Source organism: Moschus berezovskii, chromosome 9, assembly GCF_049115385.1.
Source record: "Moschus berezovskii isolate FMDL1 chromosome 9, NW_MosBer_1.0, whole genome shotgun sequence".
Classification (NCBI taxonomy): Eukaryota; Metazoa; Chordata; class Mammalia; order Artiodactyla; family Moschidae; genus Moschus; species Moschus berezovskii.
The window spans coordinates 44,180,057-44,199,023 of record NC_142468.1 but is presented as its reverse complement, the minus strand read 5'-3'; the positions used below and the strand labels follow the sequence as shown (position 1 = coordinate 44,199,023).

The window sequence follows — 18,967 nt, the reverse complement described above, 5'->3', positions numbered from 1 at the left end:
TCTCTGAACTCTAACCTTTGAAAGTTTTAAAGCAGCCAGGTTACCAGTATCAATGGCAACATTGCAGAATCTTGAAGTGTAATGTAAAGGATTATGATGTACGGGAAATCCAAGTTGGAATGTACCTGAAGTACAGATGAAATGTTTGTAGCTACTGAAAGTAGAGAGGAACATACAAGTTGTTTATTAGAAACAGAAAGAACCCAAGTGACAGGCTTGGAAAAATGAAGCTAAAAGGATTAGACACAGCTCCTAAATAGAAGTGAAAGACCAATGTGGTTTCATGAAATGGCTTCACAGCAGTCTTTCCCTGAAGACGACTTCAGTATCTACTATGTCCTGTGAGCTTCTGTCTACTATAGTTTTTTAGATAAGCTTAGGGTGGCAGGAGGAAGCCATGCTTAAGGGGTCAAGAGGTGCATGCTGCATTTTGAATGATTTTTCCAGGTTGGACTCATTGGAGGTCCCCCAAATGGAAGGGAAGATGTTATTTAATATCCAGCTAATAGTTATTCTTAAAGAGTAACAGGTCTGGGCCTCCCATGATATTGATAAATAAAAGGGAAATGTCCATCCATGTAACAGAGAGAACTTGTCAAACTGGCAGAATTGTAAGTAGAGGTATTGAGGTGAGGTAGCTGTCTCCTGGTGACCCAATTTGAGATACTAAGCGTGGAAAGAAAAATCGAGGGGACAGAGATACTGGGCTGCCTGGTGCAGTAGCCCAATCACAGAAGGCAGCTCTGTGTGGAGAAAGGACTCTCTTCTGTGGGGTCTGGTTGATCCATATGGACATGTGAATTCCATAGCTACTGTTATGGACATCCTGGATCAGTCATTTCTTTAAAAATTGTTTTTAGGTTAAGTTGCCATTTATTAACTATGTAATCTGTGCTTCATACCTTGCATCATTTAATCCTTAGAACAATCCTGCAAGCCAAGTAACACTATCCTGTTTTATAGATGAGAAACAGACATATAAAAGTCCCAGATCATGTAAGTAGTAAGTGCCAGACAGAATTTAAAGGAAGATCTGTTTTTTTTTTGCAAAGTATGTGCTCTTTCTCTCCCTCTATGTATGTTTGTGTGTTTGTATGTATATATACACATATAATTTATACACATATATCCGTGTATGTGCTCTTAATATACGTATATTATATGTGTATATATTATGCTCTTGAATGTATATATGCATATATATGTGTACACACACATATAGACTCCTAATATTTGATATATAAATCCAGATAACTTGACAGACAGATGATGGGTAGGTAGATAGATAAATATCCCTTCTCTCTACAAGTCACTGCACATGCCTTAGTATATTACCATGAGCAAATGACTAGACCATTTACACATGATATCTCACCTGTAAAACAGGATTCAAAAATAACTGTACTACCCCATAGAATTGTTGCAAGACTTAAATAGGTAAGTTCATATTAAATGCTTAACATAGTGCCAGTTAATACATGATAGCTGGCTTCCTTGGTGGCTCAGACAGTAAAGAATCTGCCTGCAATGTGGGAGACCCAGGTTCAATCCCTGGATCAGGAAGATCCCTTGGAGAAGGGAATGGATACTCACTCCGGTGTTCTTCCCTGGTGAATTCCATGGACAGAGGCGCCTGGCAGCCTACAGTTCCTGGGCTCACAGAAGTGACTAACACTTTCACTTTCATTTTTACTCTGCACACGCACTTGGTTGTGTCCAACTCTGTGACCCCATGGACTGTAGCCTGCTAGGCTCTTCTTTCCATGGGATTTCTCAGGCAAGAATACTGGAGTGGGTTGCCATTTCCTTCGCCATCATTGTTATTAACTGCTATCTATTATTATTATTACTAGTAATAATAATTAAATTACTTGTCCAGCAAAAATGTAAATACTCTAAATGGTATTTAGAAAGAAAGTCTGCATTTTTAGCAGATTCTAGGACCCTGAAAGGGCAGTATTTTCTGTCCTCTTGCTTTGGTTTTAGGAAGAAATTTTATCTCTGTTTATTTGGCTGTAGGCACTGTTCAGAGTTCCCTGGTGGCTCAGATGGTAAAGTGTCTGCCTACAGTGCGGGAATCCTGGGTTCAACCTCTGGGTTGGGAAGATCTCCTGGAGAAGGAAATGGCAACCCACTCCAGTATTCTTGCCTGGAAAATCCCATGGACAGAGAAGCCTGGTAGACTACAGTCCATGGGGTCGCAAAGAGTCAGACACAACTGAGCAACTTCACTTTCACTGTTCAGAGAGTCCTGAGCCAAGTAACACAGTTTTAGACTCCAAGTCCAAATACTTCTGTCTTTGATAGGGAATGTATTTGGTAGAAGTCTTACGAAGAACTCTTTTTTGCGTCATGAGGCTGAGAGGGCCTGATTTCATTTGTGTGTATTTTGTTTCTTCAAAATGCTTTCCTTTCTTTCCACAGTGCAGAGTGCAGAGATCACTATGACCCGTGCCCAGTTAATGAGACTGAAGAGAACCAGCCCCACTTCCAGGGGGTGACTGGCCTGCGGAACCTGGGCAACACATGCTACATGAACGCCATCTTACAGTGTCTCTGCAGCATCTCACCACTGGTGGAATACTTTCTCTCGGGAAAGTACATTAACGCTCTTGAAAAGTAAGGCCTTACCTGTGGCCCGGCCCCCACCCCTGCTCTCCAAGGTGAGGTTAGGGAAGGGACCTTCTGGAAAGGGCTAAACCAGTTAGTAGAGGCTGCAGCGCCCCAGATCCTGTTTCTAGGATGAGTAAAATGAGAAGGTCAACCAAGAAATGAATCAGGCTTGGGGTCTGATGCCACATGATCAGCCAGAAACATTTCCCCTCCTTCTTAGGGACTGCAGTGAGGTTGCCACTGCTTTTGCATATGTGATGACAGACATGTGGCTTGGAGACTCTGACTGTGTCTCACCAGAAATATTTCGGTCAGCTCTTGGCAACATCTACCCAGTATTTATGAAAAAGACGCAGCAAGATGCTCAGGAATTCTTGATTTATGTCCTGAATGCACTTCATGAAGCTCTGAAAAAGGTAGGCAGAATTAATGGTGGGAGACGTGGGCAGGAGGTGTGATGAAAGAAGCTGCCAAAGCAGAACCGATAGCGCCTTTAGAACATTTCGCTAAGGCTGTAGAATCACTGGACAGTCAGAACATGCTCCCAGAAATGCTGTTCCTGGGCATCAGCTAGATTCACATCAGGCTACAAGCCTAACAAAATTGGACTATCTTAGGAGTTAACATTTGCTCTTTAAGAAACTTTTTTTTCCCCTAACAATAGGAGGCTAGAGAACATAATCTGAAGGGACTGGAGGAAAGATCCAGTTCCTTTATCTTACCACTAAATAAACTTGCATGACCAGAAGCCAGTTTGCAGCTTACCCTCTTCCCAGGAAAACCTGCCTCGTTTCCCATATCACAGTATCATTGGCTGTCAGCTTATGGCACCATGGACATGGGTTTTACCAGGGTTAGGGTGTCCTCATCCTCAGCTTCACTTAAAGAGACAAATCAATGAATTATCAGAAATTATACCTATTATATACTCTTAAGATCTTATTCTATTTATTATCTGAATCCAAAACTAAAGTTTTGGGTAGCATTGTGATAGAAAAATCAGGTCATTCTATTAAAACAACTTTGATAACCATTAGTTGATTTGGCATGAATTTGTCCCTTGATTAGTATCACCGGAGAAAATCATATGAAAAAAGATCCATTCCAAGATGCTGTAGGAAGATGATAGCCAATGAGTCCTCCATCATCACCCGGCTGTTTGAAGGGCAGCTCAGTTATAGCATTGTATGTTTAAAGTGTGAGAACTGCACCTACAAGAATGAAGTTTTCACCGTCATCTCCCTCCCCATTCCATCCGAATACGAGTGCTCTCTTCAGGTAAGAATTCTTACTCCTGGAGACCTCTTCTGTCTCTCTCTTCCCCAGACCTGGATTTTCTTAGCACTGTTTCCTATATTTTCTAGTATAACGGGAGTCACTTTATAAAAAAAACTAGGAAGCACATGATGACAAAGTTTTGTAGAAAAGTGACATACAGCCAAAAGTTACTATGAATTCAGTTGTAACTCTGATGATGCTCAGTAAAAACAGCCTCACTGTAAAATAGATAGATAGGTGGGCTTTATTCAATCTATTGAGATGGCTTGGTGCGTACAGGAAATTTAAACTTATAAAAATTCTATGGCTCCTTTTCATCCCAGAGGTCTGTAGGTCTAGATTGGAAACTAGATAGAAATGAATCTGACTCTTAGTCTTGAGCCACGTATATTTGGACAAAAGCTGAGGAATTTGAGGGGGAAGATAGAATGGAATGGTGTCTTAATTTACCTCTTGAATTTTCTTTATTGTAATACCAAAAGTTAATCTGTAAATGGAGTGGGGAGGGTCAGGGAGTGGGTTGGGGGTTGGGGGGCGGGAGGTGTCAGTGAAAGGTAGGTGGCTGTTAGCAGGCAGGGAGCATTAAGTTTCCTTGCAGAAAAACACACATTAATATTTTTCTTCCAAAATTATGAAAGTACATCTATTGCTAAAACTTTTTTCACATACCGGAATTAGAGAAAAGAATTCTACTGCGTATTCAGACCTGGACTTTTTCTCAGATCAAACTGCTAAAGCCTGCTGGAGATGAATTCCAAAGCCTCTAAATGAGGCGCTGGCAATCTGTGCTCACTTCTTTAGGCCAATGGTTTGCAGAGCAGGGGGCTTGGCTGGTTGGTGATGCCTCTTGTGGGCATGAGATCTGATTCTCTCTGTTCTGCTGTCTTTATTATGGGGCACCCCCAGATACAAGGATACGGCCATTTTCAGTCACCAGATCACTTTTGTGATGAGACAAATAACTTAAAGCCTGACTTGGTTAGTGGAAACTGCATAGCTGGTATTATTCTGAAACAAATCAGCAACAGTAAAATGATGATCCAGAGATCAGAAGTGAGATGGACATTTGGATCCGTTGCAGTAACTACGTGAGAAAGCAGCTACTCCTTCAGGCGGATCCCATCCAGACCGCATCTTGTGGTGCTGGCACCTCTCGGCTTGACTTTGAGAAAAGCACCGGGGATTACATTTCTGCAGCTCTTTCAGAGTTCTCATATAGACAGGAGCCCAGATTGTGGTGGATCCAAGTTGGTCATCAAATGCTTTTTTCCTCAATAGGACTGTCTCCAGTGTTTTTTTCAACAAGACACACTGACCTGGAACAACCAGATTCACTGTTCCTTTTGTGAAACCAAGCAAGAAACAGCTGTGAGGGCCACTATTTCCAAAGTGCCAAAAACAATTGTCTTTCACCTAAAAAGGTATGGATTTTGTGAGCAGATTTTTGGAATAGCTTTAAAATGTAAGTCACATACCATGCATTTCACCTATTTAAATGTACAATTTGATGGTGTTGGGTATATTAATTTTTTAAAAGCTGTGGTAAAATATACATAATAAAATTTGCCATTTTGGCCATTTTAAGTGTATAATTTCACTGGCATTAATTACAATCCACAATGTTATACATCAGTCAGTATTTCCAAAACTTTTTCATCACCCTCTACAGAAACTCTGGAACCATTAACCACCCCTCATTCCTCTTTAGCCTCTGGTAACCTCCAGTCTGTTTTCTGTGTCTGTAAATTTGCCTATTCTGATACTTAACATAAGTATACTCACACAACATTTGTCCTTTTTGCTGACCTGTTTCATAATGTTTCCAAGGTCGGATATCCTTGTAGTGATGTGTACCAGAATTTCATTCCTTTTTACACCTGTGTAATACTCCATCCTAGGTGTTCATTGGAAGGACTGATGCTAAAGCTGAAACTCCAATAGTTTGGCCACCTCATGCAAAGAGTTGACTCACTGGAAAAGACTCTGATGCTGGGAAAGGTTGGGGGAGGGAGGAGACGGGGACGAGAGAGAATGAGATGGCTGGATGGCATCACCGACTCTGTGGACATGAGTTTGAGTGAACTCCGGGAGTTGGTGATGGACAGGGAGACCTGGCGTGCTGTGATTCATGGGGTCACGGAGAGTCGGACACAACTGAACTGAACTGAATACTCCATCATGTATATGTACATCATGTTTTCTTTCTCTTTTTAACTGTTGATAGAGGTTTTGGAGCTCACTTTGAGTGCTTTTTAAAGATAGATTCCCTGCCTCCCCACTTGGAGACTCTAATTCCATAAGTCTGACATGGAATCTGAGCATCACTATTTTAATTTTTAATCTCCACCCCAGCTCAGTTTTTATTTTTAAAAGTTTCATACATACATAAACGTTGAAAAGATATATAATGAGTATCCATATACCCTAAAATCTTCACTAGTTGGTGCCACTTTTTGACATTTCCTTCCATTTTTCCAGTCTTTCTCCCTTCAGCTCTCCCTTTCTCTGTCCCTTCCATTTTATTAGCTGAACCATCTAATGTAAGATGCAAACACCAAGGCATTTCATGCTTAAATACTTCAGCATGTATCACCTGAGAAAAAAGGACATTCTCCTACATAATCACAACACCATTATCAAATGGCCCAAAAATATAACGATAATTTTGTATCGCCTAAGATATAGTCCGTATCTAAATTCCCCCATCCCCAAAATGTCTTTCATTACTTTTCCAATCCATCCAGTCAAGGGTCATACATTGCATTTGGCTATCTCTTCAGCCTCTTTTAATCTGGACTAATCCTTCCCTCTTTTTTAATAGTTAAACTTTTTTCCCTCCTATTGAGCCATTTTTGCCTCCTTCTGGATTTGTCTGTTGTTTCCCCTTGGTGAGATTCAGGCTAAGCTGTTTTAGCAAGAATCTGCCAAACTGATGTTATGGACTTTTCATTACATTACATCAGGAGGCAAATCATGAAAATTTGTCCCAATTTTCAAAAAAATATTTGGAAAATGGGTCCAAAAAATATTGGTAATGTTAAATTTGATCCCTTAGTTACGGTAGCAACTGTAAGATCTCGCCATTTAAAGGTATAGTTTTCCCCTCTGTAACTAGTATCACTTTGAACTCATGGATATTTTAAAATTTAAAATATGGGTTTAATATCCATTACTATTATCATTCTTTTTTTAAAAAAAATGATTTATTTATTTTTGGCTGTGCTGGGTCTTCATTGCTTCATGGGCTTTTTTCTAGTTGTCGCGAGAGAGAACTACTCTCTAGTGTGCTGGCTTCTCACTGCCATGGCCTCTCTTGTTGCAGAGCACAGACTCTAGGGTGCATGAGCTTCAGTAGTTATGGTTCCTGGGCTGTAGAGACAGGCTCAGTAATTACAGCACACAAATTTAGTTGCTCCATGGCTTGTGGGGATCTTCTGAGATCAGGGATTGAATCCATGTCTCCTACATTGCCAGGTGGATTCTTTACCACTGAGCCACCAGGGAAGCCCTATTCTTCTTCTTGATGTTCAAATTGTTCAGGTTGGCCAGTGGGATCCGCTTCAAGCCATCTCCTGTGCGCACCCCATTAGTTAATTAAGTTTAATGAAGTATAATTAAATATATAAAATGTATCCTTAAGTGTATAGTTCCATGAATTTTGACGTGTGATATAACCATTGCTGCCAACATAGAGATCATTTCCATCACCCCAAAACGTTTTCTCATGTTCCTTTACAGTCAATCACTTCTTCCACCTTCAGCCCCTAGAAACTTTATTTTTTTAATTGGAGGATAATTGCTTCCCTAGTGTTGTGTTAGTTTCTGTTGTACAACAACATGAATCAACTATATGTATACATGAACTATAGAAACTTCTGATATGATTTCCATTGTTATAGTTTCACCTTTTCCAGAATGTCCTGTTACACCATATGTGACCTTTTGAGTTTGGCTTCTTTCACTTAGAACAATGAGATTAATCCATGTTGTGGAATGTAGCTGTGGTTCCTTCTTTTGATTGCTGTGTAGTATATACCCTTTTATGAATGTAACAAAATTGTTGATCCATTCACCAGTTGATGAACATTAGGGTTGTTTCCAGATAGGAATACAGCTGCTATAAACATTTGCAAATAGGTTTTTATGTGGATATAAAACCTCTTCATTTCTTTTGAGCTGATACCTAGGCATGGGATCTTATGATATCCTATCATATGGGGTCATATGATAACAATATTCCTTTCAGTTCAGTAGCTCAGTCGTGTCCGACTCTTTGTGACCCCCCTGGACTGCAGCACGCCAGGCTTCCCTGTCCATCACCAACTCCTGGAGCTTGCTCAAACTCACGTCCATCAAGTTGGTGATGCCATCCAATCATCTCATCCTCTGTTGTCCCCTTCTCCTCCTGCTTTCAATTTTTCCCCTTGATATTCCTTTAGGTTTTGCAAACAAGATTGTTTACTTTCTGGCACAAGAATATCTTAGGCTCACCCAGTAATTTCCCTCCTCTAGATCTAAATCAGCCATTTTTCCAAAATGAACATAATGTATTTTTTAAAAGCTCTGGAGTGATTCTGATATGACCTCAGATTTGCTGATCTATGTAACATCTAGAAAATGTGACAAGATTTTCACCAAGTTTTATCTGATTAAAGATGTATTAAAACCTCAGAGCTGGAAAACAGGACACTGACAAAACAATGTGTGCAGAAATCAAGATAAGAAAAAGCTGAGTCAGCTTGGTTAGGGTAAACAGCATCCGCTGGAGGGAAGACTTCAGGAAGCCACCAGTGTGATTTCTACTCCTCCAGTGCTGATCCTGGCTTTAATTCCATTCTTTTCCTCCTGCTAGACTGACTCTAATCCATTTCATTCCTTGACTCAGGCCCTTGGCCCACTCCAGCCTCAGTTTTGGCAAGGCTTGTGGATGCGAAGATTCTAAATATATGTAGATGAGACAAAGTAATTTTTGTAAAGGTCAGCACCAAATAATCTTTCCAAGAAATTACTTTTAACTACAAACTTGTGAAAGATGTGGACTTCATTCATGAGTGGTTTACAGACTTACTATCTCACACATTTATTTATCTCTCCAGGTTTGACATTCTGGGTACAATGAAAAGGAAACTGAGGACAGATATTCATTACCCGCTCACTAACTTGGACCTTACGCCTTACATTTGTCCAATTTTTCGGCAACATACTAAATATAACCTCTGTGCAGTGGTGGTGAGTAAAATGCTGAAACTGTATAAAGTAACACAGGTTTAAAGAAAACTGTAGAATTATTTGCTTGAATGACTACTTCTATCTCTTCCTGACTTCTCCTGTACTGTTCTTTTAAAAACAAAATAGCCTGGAAACTGCCTGCTTTGACCTTGAACAGTATGGCAGTTAAAGAATACAATGTCCTCTACGCTGCCTTCTTACTGTCCCACTACTCCATGGCCAGTTCAGATCGAGGGACATTTGTGAGCTGTGCTCTGGGCAGTGGGCAGCACAAGTTGGTTCCAGTAGCTTTATGTTGAATAATCATGAGGCTTTCTATGGTGAAAGCCCCCCAAACATAATCACTGCCTGTGAGCATCAGTCTGAGGAAACTCTGGGGATTCCATTGGCTCTGAATCAACTTTCATCACTGAGGATTCCCTGAAGGAAAGAAATCATGGAGTATAATTCAGACCAGACCTTCTACAACTTCCCACAGCATCAACCCACCCCAAGCACAAGACCATCTCTGGGTTTCTGTTCTGGATCACAGTATTACCTTCTTCAGAACATTCAGGTTTCACTTGAACATTCCAGTTTCACTTGAACTTGGAGGTCCAGTTGTGTCCAGTGTCAGATGGGCAAGGCTCCCACTCGATCTCAGTGTGATTCACCAGAGTCCTCTGGTGTGCTGAAGTCTAATTTGCTATTAAGCTTATTGCTGAATTAATATAAAATATTGTTTCAACTGGTCTTTCTCCTTAACATCTCTCAACTGAGAACCATACTTCAAACTTAAAAAAGATCCTTCTTTACTTTATCCTTTTTATATTAATCCTTGACATTCTTCTTTGTTTGTTATAGTTAATTGAAGGGTAAAAATTTATTTTGAAAGAAATATACCTAGAATTTACTGAAAATTGGTGATTGATCAGAAACAAGAACTAAGCACCTTAGAAACCATGATGTATGGTCCTGGGGAAAGGCCATCGGAACTCTGCTACACAAGGTGTCATTCCCCAGGAGACACCTGATAGAAATAAGAAATATCAGGCTCCACCCCATACTGGAAACTTGCAAGATCCCCATGTGACTGGAATGCATACTGAAGTTTGAGAAGTATTCAACCCTGACCCAAAAAGGAAGGATTGCCTCCATACCATCCTTAACAGATATTTATCCAGCTTTTGAATAAACCCTTAAAGAGCTCTCTGCTTTACAAGGAAGGCTCTTTATCTGCCAGATTTGTTTGATTTTACAAACATATAGTGCTTGCTATGTAGCAGACAGTGTTCCAAGCACTTTATAAATAATCAACCATTTAATTCTTATGTAGCCCTGTGAGGCGTGGACACTATTATCATCCCCATCTTACAGAATGGGAAACAGGAACAGAGATTAAATAATCTACTACAGTCTCATGCCTACAAAGGGCAGAGCCAGGGTCTGAAGCCAGGCAGGCTGTTCCAAACGGTCCTGCTCTCACTACTATGTTATGCTGCCTCTGACTATTAACTTGTCTCTCTACACTGGGCCCAAACTCTTTGGGCTTCCCAGGTGGTACAGTGGTAAAGAGTCCACTTGCCAGTGCAGGAGACGCACGAGGCGTAGGTTTGATCCTTAGAGAAGGAAATGGCGACCCACTCCAGTATTCTTGCCTGGAAAATGCCATGGACAGAGAAGCCTGGCGGGGTACAGTCCATAGGGTTGCAAGAGTCAGACACAACTGAACACAGCACAGCTAACACCTGTGTGATTTTTTGGTTAACAAATGCTTGTACGTATGTGTTAGCCAAACAGAACTCATCCTTATTTCTTATATGTGTTGTTGTTGTTCAGTCACTCTGTTGTGTCTGACTCTTTGCAACCCCATGGACTGCAGCATACCAGGATTCCCTGTCCTTCTTGTATCTTGCATGTCTTATATGTGACAATCCTTCAAATATTTGAAAATAGTGATCATACACTAACAGCATTTACCCCCTTCAACCCTCTTCAAATGATTGGTTTCTAGGAAAACTTTTTAAAATTATGAAATATTTCAGGCAAAGAAAACACAATATGTACACACACAGATGTTAAGAATAGAATATTGTAGACAAAAATCAAGCCTCTGTGTATCTTTAACAACTCCACTTCGCTCCCTTCTCAGTTGTAACCACAGTCCTAAATTTGGAAGGAATTACTCCCATGCAGGGCTTCCCAGGTGGTGCTAGTGGTAAAGAACCTGCCAGCCAATGCAGGAGGTGTAAGAGACACGGATTCGATCCCTGGGTTGGGAAGGTCCCCTGGAGAAGGGCATAACCCACTCCAGTATTTTTGCCTACAGAATCCCATGGACAGAGGAGCCTGGCGGGCTACAGTCCATAGGGTTGCAGAGTCGGACACGACTGAGTGACTTAGCACAGCACAGCACATTCCCATGCATTCTTTCATACTTTTGTCACACATGTATGTGTGATATAGTCTGTTTTGCATGTTTTATAAATCTAGTGTCGTTAACTTACATATCCTTCTGTAACTTTTTCCTCAGCTTTATTTTTGTGATATTAATCCATGTTGACAGATTAGCTTTAGTGCATACATTTTACCTTCTTTTAGTAACTCTTTGTATCTAGGTTGTTTCTAATATTTTGCTCTCACAACTTTGTATAATGCATTGTCATGTTCATGAAACTTTATTCTTCCAGATCACATTTTGAAGATTACTGACCTGAATCTCTCCTTTACTCTATTAACATAGCAAACATTGATTTTCTACTTAATTTTTTTTTGCTAAAAATGTTTTCACATTTTTAATATCTATTTTCACCATCAAGAAACTAACCTGTAACTTTCTTTCTCATACTGTCCTTTTCTGTTTTTGTTTTAGGGATCAGTCTGTTTTGTTTTAGGATCAGTCTGTTTCTAGCCTCATAAAATAGGTTTGCCATTTTTTCTATTCCCTGGCACAGTCTGTATAAGATAAAAATAACTTATTTCTTGAAAGTCTGGTATAATTAAACAAAAAAACTATCTGGTCCTGGAATTTTTGTTCTTGGTGAGTAGATTTTGAAATGTTTGATCAATTTGCTTTAGCCATGGTGAGTCTATCCAGGAGTTTCTGTTACTTCATTTTTTTTTAATTAGAGTATAACTGCTTTACAATGTAGTGCTAGTTTCTGTTGTACAACAAAGTGAATCAGCTATATGTATACATATATCCCCTCCTTCTTGGGACTCCCTTCCACCACCCCCGCATAGCACCCATCTGGGTTATCACAGAGCACCAAGCTGAACTCTCAGTGCTATACAGCAACTTCCCACTAGCTATCTGTTTTATACATGGTAGTGTATATGTCAATCCTAATCTCCCACTTTGTCCCACCCTCCCCTCCCTATGTCCACATGTCTGTTTTCTAAAAGTGGAAACCATGAATGTAAAACTCAGTAAAATTGCAAAAAGGTAACTTGCCAGTGTAACCAGAGTATGGTTCAAGTAGAATATTACCAGTACCCTAACTGCCTGTGGCCCCTTCTAGTCCAGGAGACCACTGGCTGCTGACAGGTTTTGCCAGTTCTTCTGCTTTATAGAAATGAAATCCTACTGTGTGGACTCTTTTGTGTCTGACTTCCTTCACTCAAAATTATGCAACATTCATTCATATTATTGCATGTATTGTGGCTTACTCATTTTCATTGCTGTATAATATTCCATTGTGTGAAAATACCACAGCTTGTTCTACCCAAAGATCATGAAGACACTTATCTGTTTTAACTTATAAAAGCTTTGTTTTACTTTAACATGGTTTTAAGAATATTTAAAATCCTTTTTTTTGCATTTTTCAAATTTATTGGCAGAAAATTGTTTACAAGTGGCTCAGCAGTAAAGAATCTGCCTGCAATTCAGGGGGCTTGCAGGAGATAATCCCTGGGTCAGGAAGATCCCTTGGAGAAGGAAATGGCAATCACTCCAGTATTCTTGCCTAGGAAATCCCATGGAGAGAGGAGCCTGGCGGGCTGTAGTTCATGGGGTTGCAAAGAGTCGGACATAACTGAGGGACTAAACAACATAATTGAATTGTTACTTCTCCCTTTATCCTTAACACTATAGTTTATCTATTTTATTATCTGAAAGAACCAGCTTATGGTTTTGTTGATTATTTGTGTTCTATTTCATTGACTTCTGATCTTTATTTCCCATCTTCAACTTCCTTTGATTTCCATCAACTTGTTATTTAGAGGTACATTTCAAAAATTCCAAACATTATTTTATATAGTCGCATTTCTGTTACTAATTCCTAACTTAACTGCATTCTTATTAGAAAATATGGTCTGATATTATCCTTTCATAGCACGGGTTGATACTTGCTTTTTGTACTAGTTTTATGTGTGCTTGAAAATAATTTTAAAACTAGGTTCAGAGTTCCATATGTCCATTAAATAAAATTTGTTGTGTTGTTCAATTATACATTCTTAAGTTATTATCTGCTTCAACAAAATTAATAACTGAAAGATAGATATATCAATTTTTTGTCTCTTTTTAACTTTTGGCTGGGTCTTCACTGCTGCTTGCAGGCTTTCCCTAGTTGCAGCAAGCAGCAGCTACTCTATAATTGTGGTGCGCAGGCTTCTCATTGTGGTTGTCTTGTTCAGAGCCCAGGCCCTAGGGTGCGTGAGTTTCAGTGGTTGCACCACACAGACTTAAGTCGTTCTGGTGCATTGGCTCTGGTATGGTTGCAGTGCACAGGGTCTGGAGTATGAGGGCTTCAGGAGTTTTGGCATTCATTCTCAGTAGTTGTGGCGCATGGGCTTATTAGTTGCTCCACAGGCATGTGGAATTTTCCTAGATATGGGTCAAACCCATATCCCCTGCATTTGCAGGTGGATTCTTAACCATTGGACCACCAGGGAAGTCCTAGGCTCTCTTACAAATCACTTTTTCACTTGTACTCAATTTTGTTTGTGTTGGACATACTTCAGCGTACTTTACATCAAGTCTGTTATCCTGAAGTCTAAGCCTGTGACTGAAAATATCTTTTGTTTGATTCTTGAATGCTTTAACTAGAGAGCAAATTCTGGATGCAGTTCTTTTATTGTTTTAAAACTATTATTTCAGGTTTATATGGCTGCCGTGGAGTTCTGCCATCATGTTATTCTTTTGTGGATAATCCTTTTTCCCTGTTGCCTTTAAAACTTTGTTGTTTTGCAGTATTATTTTTATTTATATCCTTGGTTCACTGTATTTTCTAAATTTGAAGAGTCATGTCTTTCCTTAATCATTTCTAGTCATTGTCACTTTCAATAACGCCTTGTTCCTGTGCTCTATTCTCTAGCACTTCTACTAGGTATATACTGAATGTTCTCTTTCAACTTCTTGCCACTACTACATTCAGGGTAATTTCCTTGGTTTCATCTGTATAATTTATTCATTCTCTCTTCAATTCTATGTACTCTCAACACTTGAAATTTTTAATTTCAAGTATTTATCGTTTCTGTAAGTTCTTTTGAAGTTTCCAAAGTTTGCTTCCTGTTCTTAAATGTTTGTATACTTTCTGTATAGTCTCTATTACCTAAAGTGCTTGGGGTTTAATCTTGTTATTTATTGCCTTCTCTTACTCATGGTGAATTGTTTCCTTGGGTGTTCTGTAATACTGAATTGTGAGTTCAGCATAACTGGCCTTTTTTTCTTAACGTGTGGTTATCCTGTGCAGCCTGAATTAAGGTCCATCAATCTAGAAAGTAATTCTCTTTTCTCTTGCCAAGCAACCCCAAAATATTTCTCATTCTCACATTACATTCACAGGATTCTGACACACACAGGTATTAACAGTTTAAATTTGAATCCCCCAGAAGCCAGGTCTGTGGTAACAAATTTCTAGCAATTTCTTTTATTCTTTGTACCCAGAGCCTAAACTAAGCTAAACACTGGAGAATAGATTTCCCCCCTGTCATTTATTCTTTTTTTAAAATAAGTATTTATTTAGCTGTGTCAGGTCTTAGTTGCAGCATGACATGCAGGATCTTTTGTTGCAGCCACGGGCTTCTCTGTAGTTGTGGGGTATGGGCTCTCGAGCTCAGGCTCAGTAGTTACAGCCCTCGGGCTTGGTTGGCCTCCAGCATGTAGGATCCTAGTTCCCCCGATCAGGGATCTAACCTGCATCCTCTACATTGCAAGGTGGATTCTTAACCACTGGACCACCAGGGAAGTACCTTTTGTTCTGTTATTGAGGGTCAATCTCTTTTAAGAGGTTGTGGCTATGTGTGTGAATTTCATTCCAACGCCTCACCTTGCAGGGACTTAAGACTTTACCTCCAACCCTTGTGCTACCTTTAAAACCCAAGCATAGTGGTTCCAGAGTCCAGAAACTGCCTTTACTCCCAGACAGTCACAGCATCAACCATATATCACACTCATCTTTTATTTCCTCTGTACTTGGGCCCTTGAGATTACTCTCACATACCATCTTTAAAGTTAGTCATATATCTCAATGGGTATTTATCATGTTTCATTCAGCATTCCTTAGTTTCATACGAAGGCTTTCAGGCTAGCTGTTTGCCAAAATTACTGGGAACGGAAGTCAAGAATGATGCTTCACCTGCTTCTGCTATGTTCGTTTTTTTGTTTTTACAGAAAGCCATCAAAACTGAACATATTCTACCTATGATCTGTCTAGTCACTTTAGAACATTAGTCATCATCTGTATCCACCTGATGTTTTGTTTTTCTCAACCAAATTACATCACACTATTATGGACATTTTAAGTATTTATCTTACTTATTTGGCTGTGCTGGGTCTTAGTTGTAACCTGGGGATCATCAATCTTTGTTGGAGCATGTGGGATCTAGTTCCCTGACCAGGGCTTGAACCTGGCCCCCCTGTATTGGGAGCAGTGTCTTAACCACTAGACCACCAGGAAGTCTCTGGGCACCATTTTATAAATAAGGAAATGTAAGCGTATCAGCTTAAGGTCACATGGCCAACATCAGGACCAGAGCCTGAATCTTTTAAATATTAGCTTTGGGATATTTCTCTAATGTTTAAGGGGAGATGTGAGGAAGATGAAGGTCTAAGGGGACACTTAAAAAGTACCTCCTATGTGCTTGTACTACAAGAGAAATAGTAGTTGTATATAAGACAAGGTCTTGTTATCCAGTCTTAAAAGACAGGGGAATTACGCTCAGAAAGGTTAAATAATTTTCTTAAGGTCATTGTATAGTATTAAAGCTGAATTCATAGTCAGAATTGACTAGAAAAATCCATTTTCCTCCCTCTACCCTAGGGATCAGCTAACTTATTCTGTAAAAAGCTAGACAGTAAATATGTTATGCTTTGCAGGCAATGTATCTAGTCACTATTCAACTTTATTGTTGTAGTGTGAAAGCATCCACTTATAAACAAATGAGCATGGCTGTATTCCCATAAAACTTTATTAAAGGATACTGAAAATTTTGAATTTCATATAACTTTCACATGTCACAAAATAGTTGTGTTTTTTTTTTACTTTTTTCAACCATGTAAAAATATAAAATGCATTCTTAATTCACAGGCCATGCAGAAACAGGCAGTGGGCTGGCTCTGACCCATGGCCAGATACAGTTTGCTGACACTGCTGTATGCCATATTACCTTCTGAAAAATGAGGTTCTCCAATGCGTTTGTTTCAAACATTCCTCTACTGGGTTTGGAAAGACGAATGGAACAAGTTCTTCTTTGGGCCTTGGATGACTGAGGGAGCTATTGCTGTGCACCCCCCTCAAATTGTGTAGTCACAATACGCAGTCGTTTTATGTCTTGTTGCCATGTTAAATGTCTTTTTTCATGTCTAATCTTAGCCTATCTTCAAAATTACACTATAAGCTCATTTAGGAGAGATGATGCTTATTTTAAAGTTTCCTTTGATGTTTAATAGTCTGTGTATGGTAGGTGCTCTTGACTCCAGGTATCTCTTGGAGTAACAGGCAACTCTTGACTCCCAAGAGATGCCTGGAACCTGGCCACACGACCGGAAAAGGTCAGTTTTCATTCCAATCCCAAAGAAAAGCAATGCCAAAGGATGTTCAAACTACCGCACAATTACACTCACCTCACATGCTAGAAAAGTAATGCTCAAAATTCTCCAAGCCAGGCTTCAACAGTATGTGAACCGTGAATTTCCACATGTTCAAGCTGGATTTAGAAAAGGCAGAGGAACCAGAGATCAAATTGCCAACATCCACTGGATCATCGAAAAGCAAGAGTTCCAGAAAAATATTTACTTCTGCTTTATTGACTACGCCAAATCCTTTGACTGTGTGGATCACAACAAACTGTGGAAAATTCTTCAAGAGATGGGAATATCAGACCACCTGACCTGCCTCCTGAGAAATCTGTATGCAGGTCAAGAAGCAACAGTTAGAACTGGACATGGAACAACAGACTAGTTCCAAATCGGGAAAGGAGTACATCAGGGTGTATACTGTCACCCTGCTTATTTAACTTATATGCAGAGTACATCATGAGAAATACTGGGCTGGATGAAGCACAAGCTGGAATCAAGATTGCTGGGAGAAACAGCAGTAACCTCAGATATGCAGATGACACCACCCTCATGGTAGAAAGTGAAGAAGAACTAAAGAACCTCTTGATGAAAGTGAGAGAGTGAAAAAGTTGGCTTAAAGCTCAGCATTCAGAAAACTAAAATCATGGCATCCAGTCCCATCACTTCATGGCAAATAGATGAGGAAACAATGGAAACAGTGAGAAACTTTATTTTGGGGGGGACTCCAGAATCACTGCAGATGGTGACTGCAGCCATGAAATTAAAAGACTGTTGTTCCTTGGAAGGAAAGTTATGACCAACCTAGACAGCATATTAAAAAGCAGAGACATTCGTTTGCCAACAAAGGTCCATTTAGTCAAAATATGGTTTTTCCAGTAGTCCTATATGGATATGAGAGTTGAACTATAAAGAAAGCTGAGTGTCAAATAACTGATGTTTTTGAACTGTGGTGTTGGAGAAGACTCTTGAGAGTCCCTTGGACTGCAAGGAGATCCAACCAGTCCATCCTAAAGGAAATCAGCTCTGAATAGTCATTGGAAGGACTGATGTTGAAGCTGAAACTCCAGTACTTTGGTCACCTGATGCAAAGAACTAACTGATTTGAAAAGACCCTGATGCTGGGAAAGATTAAAGGTGGAGGAAAAGGGGACGACAGAGGATGAGATGGATGGATGGCATCACCAACTCAATGGACATGAGTTTGAATAAGCTCCAGGAGTTGGTGATGGACAGGGAAGCCTGGAGTACTGCAGTCCACAGGGTCACAAAGAATCGGACACGACTGAGCAACTAAACTGAACTGATGGTAGGTGCTCAGTATTAACTGATAAATACTAGCTGCTGTCAAATAGTATCCTGTTTCATTAACATATTCTATTAAACAGTCAATGAACATAATGTATAACCATTTCAGTGACATGAAAAATAGCACAGTCAGGCTATTTGTATGATTCGACTTAAAATTGTCATTTCCTTTTAATCCAGTATAAAGGGCAATTATTAAAAATATTTTGTGGCCCTACATTTTTGGCTGTAACAGTCAAGTATTCAAATGTAAACACTAAATCTGACGTTTCCTCTTTCCCCCAGAACCACTTTGGTGATCTGGATAGTGGCCACTACACTGCTTTCTCCAAGAACTCAGTGACCCAGGCCTGGTACAGCTTTGATGACACACGAGTCAGTGAGATTCCAGATACTTCAGTCCAAACTGCTGCAGCATATCTCCTGTTCTACAGCTGTCAGCCCTTTTCTATACCTACACAAAAATGCAAGAGCTAAGAAAATGTTGTTTCCTGAAAATTGCAAAACTAGCAGTGAGAACCTGGTACTTAAGTTTTGCTTTGT

At 39.8% G+C, this 18,967-nt stretch overlaps 2 protein-coding genes across 2 annotated transcripts in view; one reads left to right on the top strand and one right to left on the bottom strand.

Annotated features, from left to right (window-relative positions):
* Positions 1–273: 273 nt before the first annotated feature.
* USP50 (ubiquitin specific peptidase 50) lies at positions 274–18,901 on the top strand. Its single transcript, XM_055437490.2, has 7 exons — positions 274–341; positions 2,425–2,619; positions 2,834–3,029; positions 3,682–3,891; positions 5,170–5,312; positions 8,988–9,120; positions 18,710–18,901. The coding sequence occupies exons 1-7, from the start codon at positions 274–276 to the stop codon at positions 18,899–18,901; spliced, it is 1,137 nt and encodes a 378-aa protein (XP_055293465.2).
* USP8 (ubiquitin specific peptidase 8) overlaps positions 8,003–18,967 on the bottom strand; it is a 63,191-nt gene continuing 52,226 nt past the window's right edge. The window contains exons 19-20 of the mRNA XM_055437481.2: positions 17,165–17,247; positions 8,003–9,540 (exon numbers count right to left, since the gene is read on the bottom strand). Coding sequence (XP_055293456.1) covers positions 17,188–17,247 — 60 coding nt within the window. The 3' untranslated portion in view covers positions 8,003–9,540; positions 17,165–17,187. The remainder of the gene's footprint in view (positions 9,541–17,164; positions 17,248–18,967) is intronic.